Source organism: Homalodisca vitripennis, chromosome 2 (assembly GCF_021130785.1).
Source record: "Homalodisca vitripennis isolate AUS2020 chromosome 2, UT_GWSS_2.1, whole genome shotgun sequence".
Lineage (NCBI taxonomy): Eukaryota > Metazoa > Arthropoda > Insecta > Hemiptera > Cicadellidae > Homalodisca > Homalodisca vitripennis.
The window spans coordinates 105,642,652-105,657,754 of NC_060208.1; the positions used below are offsets into that span (position 1 = coordinate 105,642,652).

The window sequence follows — 15,103 nt, forward strand, 5'->3', positions numbered from 1 at the left end:
AACTTTGACCTCTGATATGTGGTCTTCCTGTGTTCAAATTACTGTTTATACTGTGGTATATGGTATGGTGTTGACAATAAAGTGGGAACTATAATTTGGTTTTTCATTTAATATGCATTCATGCTCAGGTTTGTAGCATTATTAACCCTACATCGGGCGCTAAACGGAGTTTTCCTCCGTGTATTTTTTATTATTAAAAATAGTACTACTTTTCTGATGTTCGCAATCGTTTCCCGCAGTGTACTTCACGAGCATCTTTTTGGGGAAGCGAAACAATAGCTTCCCGCTTATCTTTGTCAAAATCTGTCAGTATGAGGTCTACTTCCGTGCGAGACTGGACGATTCCTCCGTGAGCGCCCGATGTTGTGTTTGTAGTGCTTGGACGAAATCTCCGTGAGCGCCTTATAGTGTTTAGTTTTTATGGAGTGATAATCCGTGTGCGCCTAAATATGTGACCTGTGATGGTTTGTTTTTAAGTTTTACAATATATTTTATTTGAATTTTGTGAAATGGAGAATGAAGACGAGAGACTTGTCAGTACAGTACCAGTGTGCTAGGGAACATTTCAGTACTGTTTATGGAGTGAACATTGTCGTTATAAGAACCAGAAGGAAAATGTTTTGAAACTTTGTGTAGTCTGTAAAAAAGTTTTAGTGAAGAATAAATTTTGATTTCAGAGTAATAATTGACATTACAATTGTATAATATCTCAATAATTGAAGTAAGTTGTTTTTGTAAGAAGTTAAAAACTAAGTTAATTTCCATATATTATTACAGTAGGTTAAACATTTTTACAATTAATTGCATTATTTCTTAAAATTAATCATGTTGTAATCATACAATAAAATTTTTTAAGATTTTGAATTTCTTATTTTGAAAATTCATTACATAAGAGAGTAATTTTTATTTAATTTCTAAAAATGAATATATTACATTGTAATTAAAACAGTATGAATATTTAAACAAATAAAAACAGTTTAAACGACTATGGTATCCATTTTTCGCTAACCTGGAGGAAACCTCCGTGAGCGCCTGATGGTGTTTCTAAATTTTAAGCGTCTGATGGAGGGTTAAGAGAACTTTAGAATTCTTATAAACAAAATTATATTTAAAAAATTCAAGTTTCACTTAGCATTTTATTGATGAAAATGACTTTTTTTAATTGTAGATTTATAGATACATTGAGAAATTTCATATCTCAGAAAACACATCTTTTAGTTTTTTTATCTTTATGTATTCTTCTTGTGAATGAAGTAATAAAAAAGTTCATTTTTTCTGATTAACCAATAACAATATAAGAACACCAAACAGTTCATGGATGTATACTAATTATATCTTTCAAATTAGACAGACATCTTCCGTAATATAATGACAAAAAGTTAGGGTACCAAAACAGGTTTGAGGTGTTTCATTGTTCTTATGACGCTAAAGGCAGTACGTTTATAATTTGATATTGGTTGGAAAAAATAGATTAAACAGAACTCACTCACTGTTATTCAGAAGTAAAGGTGTTAGTAAATCATGTTTTGTTAACAATAATTGTATTTTTTTTTTTAATTTGAAGTTAGACAAACTGAGCAACTTATATGAGGAGCAAGAAGCACTGGATTCCCAGAAACTGGAAATTAATAAACAGAAACTTGAGTTGGATGCTGATCAGAGACATGTGGAAGAAGCCAGGCTTCGGGATGCTCGGCTTAAAGGTTACAATCTTTACTATATTTTTAATAGCTTTGTTTCAATAGTTTTACTGGTTTACCAAACAATTTTGATAGTAAAAGATCTGCTATGGTATTCCCTAATTATTTATTATTTTTAATATTTTCAGTTAAATAATAAATGAAGGCTTTTTAATTAGTTGTAGTACAAAAGTGAGAATGCATCATATCTTTGAACTATAATCAGTACATTACAGACACATATTAAAACATGTCATTTTTAAAAACTTTAGTAAACTGTAGCACCAAACAAGTAAGTTAAAACAAAATTTCCAAACAAAATTGCCAAGAATAAAAATGTTTTATATCCAAAAGTGAAAGAAAATATTGGGTGCTCTATAAGAAATTGTAAAATAGATTACAATATTGAAAAATAGTGGCCAACTTTTGAAATTCTAAATTCATATTATTATTAATTGTCATTTAAAAATAGGTGAACACTTCCATATCGATTTTCCTGTAAATTTAGTCATTTTTAAGAAAAATGGTGGCATAGTTAAAATGGACACTCTGAATATTACTACAACTTCAATCTCAAAATATTTACTTTATAAGATATGTTTATAAAACTAATACTTTTCTTCATTTAAAAAATAATATAAATATTTTAAAACACTCTTTTGAAAATAAAATATTGAGAGCTACAACAAACAGCGATATAATGTAAAGTAACCAAACATAGTGGACCATAATCTGCTACATATTTTCTACAACAATTCTGTTTTGTAGTCACAGTTAGTTTTTATCTTGTTCTTGATGACTGAATTAAAAGGGAAATGCATAGCTTGTACCAGTACTGGAAATATTGTATTCTGTAAAATATGGACTAATCAGGTTTTTACAACACTGAGTACTATTAATGTGTCATCTATATTATCTTTTTATAGCCATAATTGCTCCTGAGACAATACTGGAGTGTTGTATACAAATTAAAATAAACATATTTCATTATATGTTTATCATTTGAGAACTTTCATATTACATTTCATATGAACAATGGACAAAACATGAATCTCTGTTTCATTTTAGAGTTGGAAGAGATGTATAAGCATACTCTGAGAAAAGAAGAAAGCCATTTGGATGATCAAAGGTAGGTTTGTATAACAATATATTTTATTTTATTAAAATTGAATTCTTAAATACTTAATATAGGTCTTTCAAGATTTGTACTGTGTGTGGTTTATGACACATTATGGAGTAGTTATTATTTAAAATGAACCAATATACAATAATAACATCATTGGTTACTTCAAAACCTTAGGTTGCACGTGCCTATTGCTATTGCACACTCTATTTAGACATTTCAGGATAACCTTATCGTTGAATTCACTAGATCGTTAATGCAAGAAATAGTGACTTGGGTTGCGGGTTCAAGCTCATCTTGGCAAATGTTAAGTGGTCTGTCGCATTTATACTACAGTTATCACTGGTCTGTTGTAAATAAAGTGGGAAGGATCACATCAAATTAATGATGATTGGCTTGGGTTGTTCATGTTTATGTTTTGTAAGACAAGAACTTTAAAACCTCCAAGCATTTAAAGTTGTACAATTTATGGCACTGGTGCCATTCAAGATGGGCATGTGGACTGAAAGGCAATCTTGACCTCAAGTTCATTGTCACTTCAGGCAATTGTAATCAGAGTGTGATGGTCCGGGCTGAGGAATCAACAAATTAGATTATAAATAACAAAAACATCTCAGAAAGAACAACACTGTATAGTTTTCAGATCTATAAAAACAGTACAACTGAAAAATGCTACACAGTGAAATATGTTTGGCTAACATTTGGAAAAGAAATCTGAAATAATTTTTCTTACGAGTTTTTTTTTTCCTCTCTTATTAACAACAATGTTCTGCCAATGCTTTAACCACAGTATTTCTTGTGCCATAGCTTCATGTAGGAGGGTTCTCACTCAGACATCCTCAGGCAATGTGCTGAAAGGTTGAAGAGTACCCCATTTCTTGTGTTGTAGCGGAATACATTCCTGTTCCTTTGTATATTCTCTTGACAATAACCTATCCACATCTGTCATCTGCTTATGATCTCTCTCATGATGCCATGATCTTAGTTCTTGGATATATTGTATTCACCATTTTTTGTGTTGCACCAAAATTCTTTCCTAGAGTCGTTATTTTATATTATTAATTATTCTCATTCTTTTTCTTGATGTCTTTTCCAGTTGTCTGTACTATATAGTGAAATATGGCTGATTGTTGTTTTATATATCCAGTTTTGTGGCTTGTTAGAACCAGTTAACTTATTGTAGACAAACTTCCAGCCTTTTCTTGTAACATCCAGCCTTTTTTTAATTTCAAAGTACTATCTGTTTTAGCTTGATAATGTTACTTCCAAATAAGTAGATTATTCAACTTTTCAAAATGTATAATTACCCAATAGTAAATATACTCCTGACACTTGATACATGAATAAAACAAAACTATAGATATCCGGATCATACCAACATTTTCTCTGTAAATTATTTATTTTTCTGCTTAATGATGTTCACTTAAGATCTGCTCAGTGAATATTCTAATAGAAATGTTTCTCTAAGGTGACAAATGAATATCAAGTTTCATATTTTTAATAAAACCAAATGTATTCTTGTTAATCCCTAAATCATTTGTTTTATTTTAATATCTTGTGTTGATGGATTCTACATTTTAATTCTGCTTCCAGGAGAAGTATAACAGCAACTCGAAGAGACTTGAGAGAGAAGGAAGTCTTCGTGCGATCGCATACTCTGGATAAAACGCTGCAAGACAAAGCTACAAAATATGCTCAGCTAGAACAGCTTATGGAGCAGATTGGAGAGAAGGTGCTGCTATGTTTTAACAATTGATTATTCTGTTTGTATTGGTTGTCTTTGTTTGAAGATGTACTTTCAGATTCATTTTTAATTAAAAAACAAAATAAAGGAGAGGCCGATCCACTTACGCCCTATTCTGCCTTGCCTTATAGGCCACTGGCCTGTGCGAGAATAAGGAGGAGAGTCGATTCAGTACAAGGTTGATGATACCTGTAAAACGTGCTACGGTCACAGAATTCGAACCTGGGCTATCCCCAACACAACTTTCATGTTAAAGTATGCGGCCATTGTCTCTTCCAAATTTAAAACTATCCGGAAACTCAGTCATTTCACAATTTCTGATGATCTGTTAGTACAGTTTGTTGGACTTGCTATACATTTTACATTAAATATTGAATTGGAACAGAAAGAGTTTTAATTTGGTTTAAGTCAAGTTAAAACACTATGTACCATTTTGTATTGTTTTGTACTTGTAAATTCATGTTTCCTGAATCAATTACCAACAAACATTGCAAATTCTTGCTTTATACATTTTGTAAAAATTATATGAAATACATTTTTAAAAAACCAGATTGGTAAATATCACATTTGATAAGCGTTACAGGAAATTGGCAGAATTAACTTTGTACTCTAAAAATTTACTATTTCTTTGATGAATCTGTGTTGATTAGCCTCAGTAATAGTATCAGTTTATTTCTTCACATTAAATATCATCATTGCATTTTTATGTCTGAAAAAAATCAATTGGAGAATTTGCATTTTTGTTGGGATAATCACAACCTCAAAACGAACGCTGGAGGCAGCAACTAAAACTTGCAATGATAAAATCATTGAAAAATGTAGAATTAAAGATATGACACTGTAGAAAAAATCAATATGGATTTAGAATTAGTGTTGGTTTAGTTACCTAAATTTGACTGATTATTTGGATTTGAAATGTGTTTCTACAAAGTACGAAGGGGTACCCAAAAAAAACCGGAATTGTATTGCTGGCAGCCGGCAGCGTGTAGTACACATTCCTGCCACTAGGCGTGTGTTGCGCAACCCATTGCGAGCTCAGTGACCCCAGTTCCGTTGTCCTAGTGCATTCTGTTCGTTCGTAGTGACTGTTTTTCGCTAACCCTGTTTTGTTCTTGTTTCGTTTTTTGTCATGGCAAGTTTAAGTGAACAACGTGCAGCTGTGAAATTTTGTTTTTTACTTGGTAAAAATGCTGCAGAAACTATTTTAATGTTGAATACAGCTTACAAAGATGATGCTATGGGGAAAACTCAGGTCTACGAGTGGTTCGCTCGATTTAAAAATGGCGACATGTCGATTGAAGACAAACCTCGTTCTGGACGTCCATCAACCTCTCGAACGGACGAAAATGTTGAGAAAATTCGTGAACTTGTGCTCACCGACCGTCGACAGACAATTGAGGAACTATCAGAGAGTAGTGGGTTAACTTGGAGCTCGGTTCAGCGAATTTTAACAGGAGATTTAGGACTGAAAAGGGTTGCTGCCAAATTTGTTCCTCGACTTCTGACTGACCATCAAAAGGCACATCGAGTTGAAACTTGCCGCCTTCTGAAAGAACATCTCGAAAATGATCCCGATTTTCTTGAAAAGGTAATTACTGGTGATGAGTCATGGTGCTATGGTTATGACCCAGAAACGAAGCAACAGTCAAGCCAATGGAAGTCGCCATCTTCACCTCGTCCAAAAAAATGTCGGAAAGTCAAATCAAACATCAAAACCATGTTGATTTGCTTTTTTGATGCTAAAGGCATTGTTCATTCTGAGTTTGTTCCTCCAGGTCAGACTGTCAACCAAAGATTGCACAACAGTGTTCGCCAGAAAAGACCCGATTTGTGGCAGACTGGAGACTGGTTCTTCCACCACAACAACGCACCGGCACACACAGCCATCTCAGTTAGGCAGTTTTTAGCCAAAAACGGCATGGTTCCGCTGCCCCACGCACCTTACTCGCCTGACCTCGTTCCATGCGACTTTTTTTTATTTCCACACATGAAAAGAGGCTTGAAAGGTCAACGATTTGACAGCGTTGAAGAGGTTAAGAAAAAAACGAAGCTCGAGCTTGCAGCCATTTCTAAAGATGACTACAAAAAATGTTTTGATCAATGGAAATACTGTTGGGACAAGTGTATTAGTTGTAATGGAGATTATTTTGAAGGAGATAAGGTCGTATTGTAAAAAATTTGATAATATATAATTTTTATAAAATAATTCCGGTTTTTTTTGGGTACCCCCTCGTATGTCACGAAATTGCTTTCACAATAACAGAAAGAAGCATGTGTCTTGGCTCCTCATCTAGTGCTCTGAAAGCAATTTGATTTCTTTTCCTGAAATCAAATGTTAACTGAAAGGATGCTGATTTTATGATGTAGCAGAGATAGAACAAAATATTGTGCAGCAACTTTTCAAGATACCAAAAAGTGACTTTAAAACCTGCTTCGAGTTGTGGAACAGCACTTGAGATGTGATGCATGAGAACAGGGAGAACTACTTTGAAGGACAATAAGTCTCAAGGCAGTAAAGCAAACACTTCTTTTTTTTATAATTCCAATTCAGTACATTATGAATATATTCATAGCATGTATATTTTATTATGTGAATCTATTGAAACTGTGGTCTTTAAAGATTTTAATTTTAAAGAATTAAAAAAAACAAAACAAGTTAAAATTAGTCAAGAGTACTCAAAGATGAAACTGCAATGACAAATTGATTTTATTACACCAACAATATGAGCAATTAACTACACTTAGATGCAGTGTAATGGTAATAGCTTAATTTACACATAGTTGCCAAATTAATTGAATGCGATTTTTCATCAGTGATTGTGATTGCACTGAAGTTTAAAACAAGAGTGTAGAAGATTACACAATGTTGTAAACTGAAATAGATGTGGTTGCTGTCTCCACTTTCGCTTTAACATGTTTAGCGTGGAACCCATAGTTTATGAAACTGTATTGCACAGACTGCTCTTTGGTCTTTTGCTCCAAATATCAATACAGTTCTTCTTTGGAGCTAGAGAAACCTATATACAGTTTCAAGTCTCTAGGATCTTATTACCAATAGTTATCATACAGATAGACGGAAGGACTGGCTTTTGATCTTTATCTCTAAAATCAATTGGGTTCCTATTTTGTCCCAATTAACAAGACGAACCTATGTACTTTGTACATTCTCAAAAATCTCTAGTACCTTTCTCTCAAGAGTTATTGGCAGACAGATGGACAACAATATTTTACGAAGGCTGTGTCAGATCCTTAATAACCTTACACTATTATGTGCGATTTCTTCACTTAATTTTTTGGACAACACATAAAAATATGTTTTCAATTTGGTCAGATGAAACAAAGTCAAATCAACCCTCTTTATATAGAAACAGTACTAGTTTTCTTACTGTGGTGTATGTGTTAAATGTTCCACTCCGGTACAAGAACAGATTTTGTATGTTTATAGAAAAGTACTGCAGGGTTCCAGTCTAGCACCAGTTGGGGATCCTCACAACCGTCAACTGATCCCAGCTTGCTCAGGATACAACATGCTTCTGTGGTTCATCATTTATCCAAGGTAAGTTGCTTATCCCTGATCATTACAACAGTTTCCTATTTCTATTCCAAGAGTCCTACTTTTGTTCATCCTGGGTTTTGTTGGTTGGTGCATTATGGCTTACATTAGTGCATTGGTTTTGTTTTCTTTCATTTCTGAAACAAGCAATTGGAATACTCGACGTGGAGCCTCTCTGTTATCTATTCCTGTTCATAGATCCTCTATTTACAGTAAATCATTCACAGTCTCTGCTTGTCGACTCTGGAATAATCTCCCGGATCATATCAGAGGTATTCGTAGTCGGGAACGGTTTCGGGGGGTGCTTAGGGATCATCTGTTTTGGGCCTCGTCGGGTTGACGATATCGTGGCATAGGGTATGGGACGACGGCTTTGTATGAATGGTGATGGATGAATGTCTGTTAATTTCCTTGTAAGTTTTATTCTATTTATTTATTTTTAGTTTCATAGAGAACCTTTATTTCATTTTATTACTTTATATAAATAGAGATTATAATTTTTGATTGTAAAATAGTAATGTAAACTGTATTGTGGCTCTTGTTTTACAGTAATAGTAGAGTTTATTAATTTATGGTTAGGTGTAAGAGAGGACTTAATAGTCCTAACCTCGCCAATTGAATATGTTTTACGTTGTATTCAATAAAGACATTTTTCATTTCATTTCATGCTTTGGTCAACATAAACCCTTTTCGTATAAAACACAGGCGCTGTCCGCTGTGCTGTAGTTCCACTAGCAGACAAATCACAGGCACTGCACGGGCGCACGGCTGGCGTACTACGTCTCATTTCACTGACGTATGAGATTAGTTTGGTGGGTTTTACTGTGCTGCTACCTCTTGGGAATGGGTTGAACTATTCAAAACAATATTGCGGCCATTTTTTCGCAGTAAATTTACTGGTTTGTTGAAGAGCAAAGTTCCAGCTGAGTGAATTGTCTGCCGATGTAAACAAACTAATAGAGCCACTGTGAATCGGGTTCTTTGTACTTTTATTGTTGTTATTGTAGTAATACAAGTTTGTAAATAATTTAGTTTTTAATCTAAATATGAGGAAAAGTGCAATTAAATAATGTAATCAGTTGTAGGCCTCATTTTCACGTGAAAATACATAACTTTTATTACTTTGGATTGAGTTACTAGGTTATAGTGTTGAAACAATGCATGGATTATTCATTTAGTACTATTTATTTTTCTGATGGCTGCAAGCACAAGTGGATTACAAATTAATTACATCAGTGATATACTAGATGACGATTTAACATCCAGTGATGAAAAGATCGATTTGCCTCCTCCACCTGATCTAGACCTAAATATCCCTAACAATAGCGATTTGTATAAATTTTATTGTTTACAGTTTATTAGAGTAGAAGTAATGTAAAACAAAAGAATTAAGTTAAGATACATATATTTAATCAAACAAATATGATTTGATGCACCAACAGCTTTAAAATATACATTAAACTTGAAATTTTGGTTTGAAAACAACAACAAAATATTTGTTTAAAGTATTAAATTGTAAAGTAAAAACATAATGGTGTAACAAAAACCATTGTTTTATTCTGTATTTAAAGTGTAATCGTAAAAAAAATCATGCATTACTCTATTTTCTCAAAATAAAATGTGTTAGATTTAAAAAATACAACACTGTACTTTAACTGAACATTTAAATACAGCCAGATAGAGAAATTAGCACTTTTTAATGAGTCTCGAAAGTGTTTGAGAGATGTTATCGGATAATGTTGTGCAATGATATGAATTTGTCGGAATCAACAAACTAATGAACCACCACTATTTAGTTACCAGTTAAATCAGAAGTTTTTACTCTGCATTTGATGCAACCTACACCATTTGTTATACATATTCAGTTAATTATTTTAACTTTTTATCTGAAACTCTTACACTGACAAAAAGCAACTAACTAAAATTGAAATATCCTTGCTTGTTTTTATTTTTTAGTGCTTTTTTTAAAATCATTTTAAGTTCATTGTATTTATAAACTGAAATATAAAGTACTCAACTATTTTCATCAATTTATTAATGCAGTTTACAGTGATATAAATTATATAATTTTCAGTGGTAGAATTGAGTGTCCACGATTCACTTAAATTCCTTCTATGGCAGTTACTTGCAGAAGGATCATTTTCCGCTTCTTTTTGACTTTGGAGTCAGTGATAAAGTTGTTTTATATAGAGTTATATGATTGATTTGCTTTTTAGATTCATCAACAATATCAAAGACAGTGAAGAGATAAGCCATAAGAAAACAAATATACTTTATCAAAATATCCAGCATTTACAATCAAAATTAGAATCATAACAGTTAGTTGCATCATAGAAATTGATGCCACATTTTATCACCAGAACCTGTATGAGTAAAAACTTTACAAAATATCCTTCACATCCCTGATTTTCATTTGATATTACATTTTTACTGTACAGAGAGTATCAGGATTTGAAGAAGAGATGGGTTTAGGTGAACTTACCTCAGTCATTAGTAAATGAGTTACTGGAGAATAAACAAGTCAAGTTTAGCCTAACAATGTTCATAATCAATAAGTTTAAAATTATTATAGTCAGTATGTAACTCTGTATAAAATTATTGGAATATTTTAAAATAGGCTTATAAAATGATTGGCTTTTTATAAATAAAAACTGTGTCTCTGTGTGTGTGTGTGTGTGTGTGTGTGCGCGCGTGTGTGTGTGTGCGTGCGTGCGTGCGTGCGTGTGTGTGTGTGTGTGTGTGTGTGTGTGTGTGTGTGTGTGTGTGTGTGTGTGTTGGTCGTACTTATATCATAGGTATTTTTTATTTTGTAATATTATTTTGTTATTTTATAATATTAAATAATATCTACAATTGTTTCAGTTGAAGAGGCTTTATCAGCAGTCAAATATGACTCAACCGCAGCTGAAACATTGTATCATCAAGTTTGAAGATCTTCTTGTGAGAATTGAGACTGCCTTGGAGTTAGAGCAGTCCACAAGACAACCTAGGTCCTGTCAGAGTCAGCAGGTATGTTACTTTTACATCAGTCAACCATGGCTCTCCCACAGCTGAACATTACATCAAGTTTGATCTTCTTGTGAGAATTGAGACTGCCTTGGAGTTAGAGCAGTCCACAAGACAACCAAGGTCCTGTCAGAGTCAGCAGGTATGTTACTTTTACATCAGTCAACCATGGCTCTCCCACAGCTGAACATTACATCATCAAGTTTGATCTTCTTGTGGGAATTAAAACTGCCTTAAAATTATATCAGATCTCAAGACAATCTAAGACCCAGCAATAGTGAATGTTATTTATCACCAGCCAAACACACCTTTTATATAACTTAAACCCTGTATCATGATGAATTTTAAGTTTTTCTAATTTTAGACTAAAGTTTAAAGATTAAAGTTAAATGGAGACCTTTTATTTGTAAGTGGTGTTATAGGTTTTGAGTCTGGAGGAGGAGACCCAAGCTCTTGAGGATGAAGCACAGGAGCTGCTGAGAAGATTGTCGTTGTCATCAGAGACCCACCAAAACCCCATTTGTGAGTTTCTTAATTTCCTTATACAAAATTTAGACAACACACCTCTGCTCTAACGGTGGTGAGAAATCTTTAGGTACCTATTGTGCTTAGATATTTAACAGGGTTTGTTATGTTAACATACTTTATGTCTTGCTGATGGGTAGCATCTTAATAATAATCTTACTATGCAATGTGAGGTTGCCCTCAACTGGTCTAAGAGATGTCAATAATTGATTTTTACCTAATGTAACTGTTATCCAGATCTATTATCCAAATATCTATTATCCAGTAACTATTATCTAATAATTGATTTTTGACCTAATGTAACTACTATCCAGTGCATTTGGATTAAATATATCTAAGTTTTAACTGTATATCTAAACCACTATTATGGTTTGGTCCGTCAAACATTGTTAAAAATAAATTAAATACACATGAAGAATATTCAAACACACAAGTTTTAACTGGACTAGTTTATAGGATATGAATAATTTTGAGGCTGCCCAAAAGGACATTGGCTCTGTTCATAAAATTTCTTTACTGTCTGCGTATCACAAGATATATTGAGAACTATTTGAGTTATAGACTTTAAATGTTGTCTGAAACTTCATTTATATCGATCGAGTTTTATGATTGTGCATGTCCTTTAATTGAATATTTCACATACTATCTTTCAAAGACTGTTACACAAAAATCACTTCTATATACGTTTGTGTGTGTATTACTGGCTGCCTTGGTTAACATCTGTTGGCTAAAAATTGCTCTCTATACGAGGGGGTACCCAAAAAAAAAACCGGAATTATTTTATAAAAATTATATATTATCAAATTTTTTACACTACGACTTATCTCCTTCAAAATAAACTCCATTACAACTAATACACTTGTCCCAACGGTATTTCCATTGATCAAAACATTTTTTGTAGTCATCTTTAGAAATGGCTGCAAGCTCGAGCTTCGTTTTTTTTCTTAACCTCTTCAACGCTGTCAAATCGTTGACCTTTCAAGCCTCTTTTCATGTGTGGAAATAAAAAAAAGTCGCATGGAGCGAGGTCAGGCGAGTAAGGTGCGTGGGTCAGCGGAACCATGCCGTTGTTGGCTAAAAACTGCCTAACTGAGATGGCTGTGTGTGCCGGTGCGTTGTCGTGGTGGAAGAACCAGTCTCCAGTCTGCCACAAATTGGGTCTTTTCTGGCGAACACTGTTGCGCAATCTTCTTAAAAATCTCCAAATAAAATGTTTGGTTGACAGTCTGACCTGGAGGAACAAACTCAGAATGAACAATGCCTTTAGCATCAAAAAAGCAAATCAACATGGTTTTGATGTTTGATTTGACTTGCCGACATTTTTTTTGGACGAGGTGAAGATGGCGACTTCCATTGGCTTGACTGTTGCTTCGTTTCTGGGTCATAACCATAGCACCATGACTCATCACCAGTAATTACCTTTTCCAGAAAATCGGGATCATTTTCGAGATGTTCTTTCAGAAGACGGCAAGTTTCAACTCGATGTGCCTTTTGATGGTCAGTCAGAAGTCGAGGAACAAATTTGGCAGCAACCCTTTTCAGTCCTAAATCTCCTGTTAAAATTCGCTGAACCGAGCTCCAAGTTAACCCACTACTCTCTGATAGTTCCTCAATTGTCTGTCGACGGTCGGTGAGCACAAGTTCACGAATTTTCTCAACATTTTCGTCCGTTCGAGAGGTTGATGGACGTCCAGAACGAGGTTTGTCTTCAATCGACATCTCGCCATTTTTAAATCGAGCGAACCACTCGTAGACCTGAGTTTTCCCCATAGCATCATCTTTGTAAGCTGTATTCAACATTAAAATAGTTTCTGCAGCATATTTACCAAGTAAAAAACAAAATTTCACAGCTGCACGTTGTTCACTTAAACTTGCCATGACAAAAAACGAAACAAGAACAAAACAGGGTTAGCGAAAACAGTCACTACGAACGAACAGAATGCACTAGGACAACGGAACTGGGGTCACTGAGCTCGCAATGGGTTGCGCGACACACGCCTAGCGGCAGGAACGTGTACTACACGCTGCCGGCTGCCAGCAATACAATTCCGGTTTATTTTTGGGTACCCCCTCGTACAAGTCTAAAATATTTTAAGATTTCTGTTCTTTGAGTGTCACAGAGCTCAATGCTGGTTTGGTGGTATTATGTGGAGAATTGAATAATTTTGCAAGTAATGTCATTTTCTTCATTACATGCTTATTAGTATTTATTTATTACAGCATTATATTATAATGTTTCTGGCAGAAAATCTACCAAATGCCACTTGAAAACATTTTCTGAATGAAATATCTGTAGATGGAATCATTAAAAATTGTTAAAGAGAAGCTATCTTCATCTGAGTTATAACTACTCGGCTATTAGTTGTTTGTAACAGTTAGTTGTTTGTGTGTTGTTTTGATATATTAGCTACATTTTTTTAAGTTATTGTGATATTTCTTTAATTGAAAACTTACACTGTTACAAGAAGATTGTATTACTTCACTTGACCTTATACAAAGTAAATCAGTATTTGAACGAGATTCTGCTATCCAAGAAAACATCCTACTAGTTTTGTACAAAATGTACAAATGTCCGATCCTGCTATTTGTTATAACAATTTTAGACTTTTTATAACATTCCTTGAGTATAAATGAGGATGCAGATAAGAAATAAGTGTTACATTTGTAATGTACATAATAAATCAAAAATAAATTTGTTACAAAAAATTTTTCTGATCATTTTTTAGAGAAATATTGTCTTAAAACATAATTGAAAGTAAGTTAAATACGGATCAAACAGAAAAGAAAATAGTTTGTACCAAATTTTACGTAATATTTCATATAAATCTAACTACAACATTTTGTACACTGCCTTTTTTTGCATCCTATAAGATTATTTTTAAACAAAAATTCCCCAAAAAAGTTTAAAAATGATATAATAGTAAATTTTTAATGACTTTTTCCTAAAGCCTTACATATTTATAGAAAAGGCTGCAAAATATCTTGACGTTTTAATTTTAAACAATTCCGATATTTTTCCTCATGACAAAGTGTTAAAAATGCATTGTAAACTGAAAACATAAATAATAATTTAGAAAATTGATTTCACTAAAGATACAATATCAGAATTAACAGTATGTTTTGAATATTTTTAATTTTTTTAATTAGAAACAATGTGTAGTTAGTCATAATATATCACATGCAACTTAACAAAGAAACAGTTTATGCACAAGCCTTAAGAATTGCCCTGTTACTCTTTCCACCTGATAAATATTATCAAATGTGCTAGTGTACAAGGCAAAATGGTGCCCGTTTATTATGATTACCAAATTTAGATTGATAACAGTTGCTAAACATAAAGAAATTGAGTGCAGCTGTTGCCTGACATTCGTTCAGTAGTTCACCCACATTCTATGGCCAGTTTTACAAAATAATGTTTGTGATAGAAGACCAATACTTATTTCAATTATTCGTATATTACATATATGGAGTCA

The 15,103-nt window shown here is 33.3% G+C and overlaps 1 protein-coding gene across 2 annotated transcripts in view; it reads left to right on the forward strand.

Moving 5' to 3' along the window:
• LOC124354504 (TBC1 domain family member 31) overlaps positions 1 to 15,103 on the forward strand; it is a 49,420-nt gene that overhangs the window by 19,314 nt on the left and 15,003 nt on the right. For both annotated transcript variants that reach the window (XM_046805015.1, XM_046805016.1), the window contains exons 8-13: positions 1,565 to 1,703; positions 2,748 to 2,808; positions 4,396 to 4,534; positions 7,992 to 8,102; positions 10,962 to 11,108; positions 11,528 to 11,627. In XM_046805015.1, the coding sequence (XP_046660971.1) occupies positions 1,565 to 1,703; positions 2,748 to 2,808; positions 4,396 to 4,534; positions 7,992 to 8,102; positions 10,962 to 11,108; positions 11,528 to 11,627 (697 nt within the window). The remainder of the gene's footprint in view (positions 1 to 1,564; positions 1,704 to 2,747; positions 2,809 to 4,395; positions 4,535 to 7,991; positions 8,103 to 10,961; positions 11,109 to 11,527; positions 11,628 to 15,103) is intronic.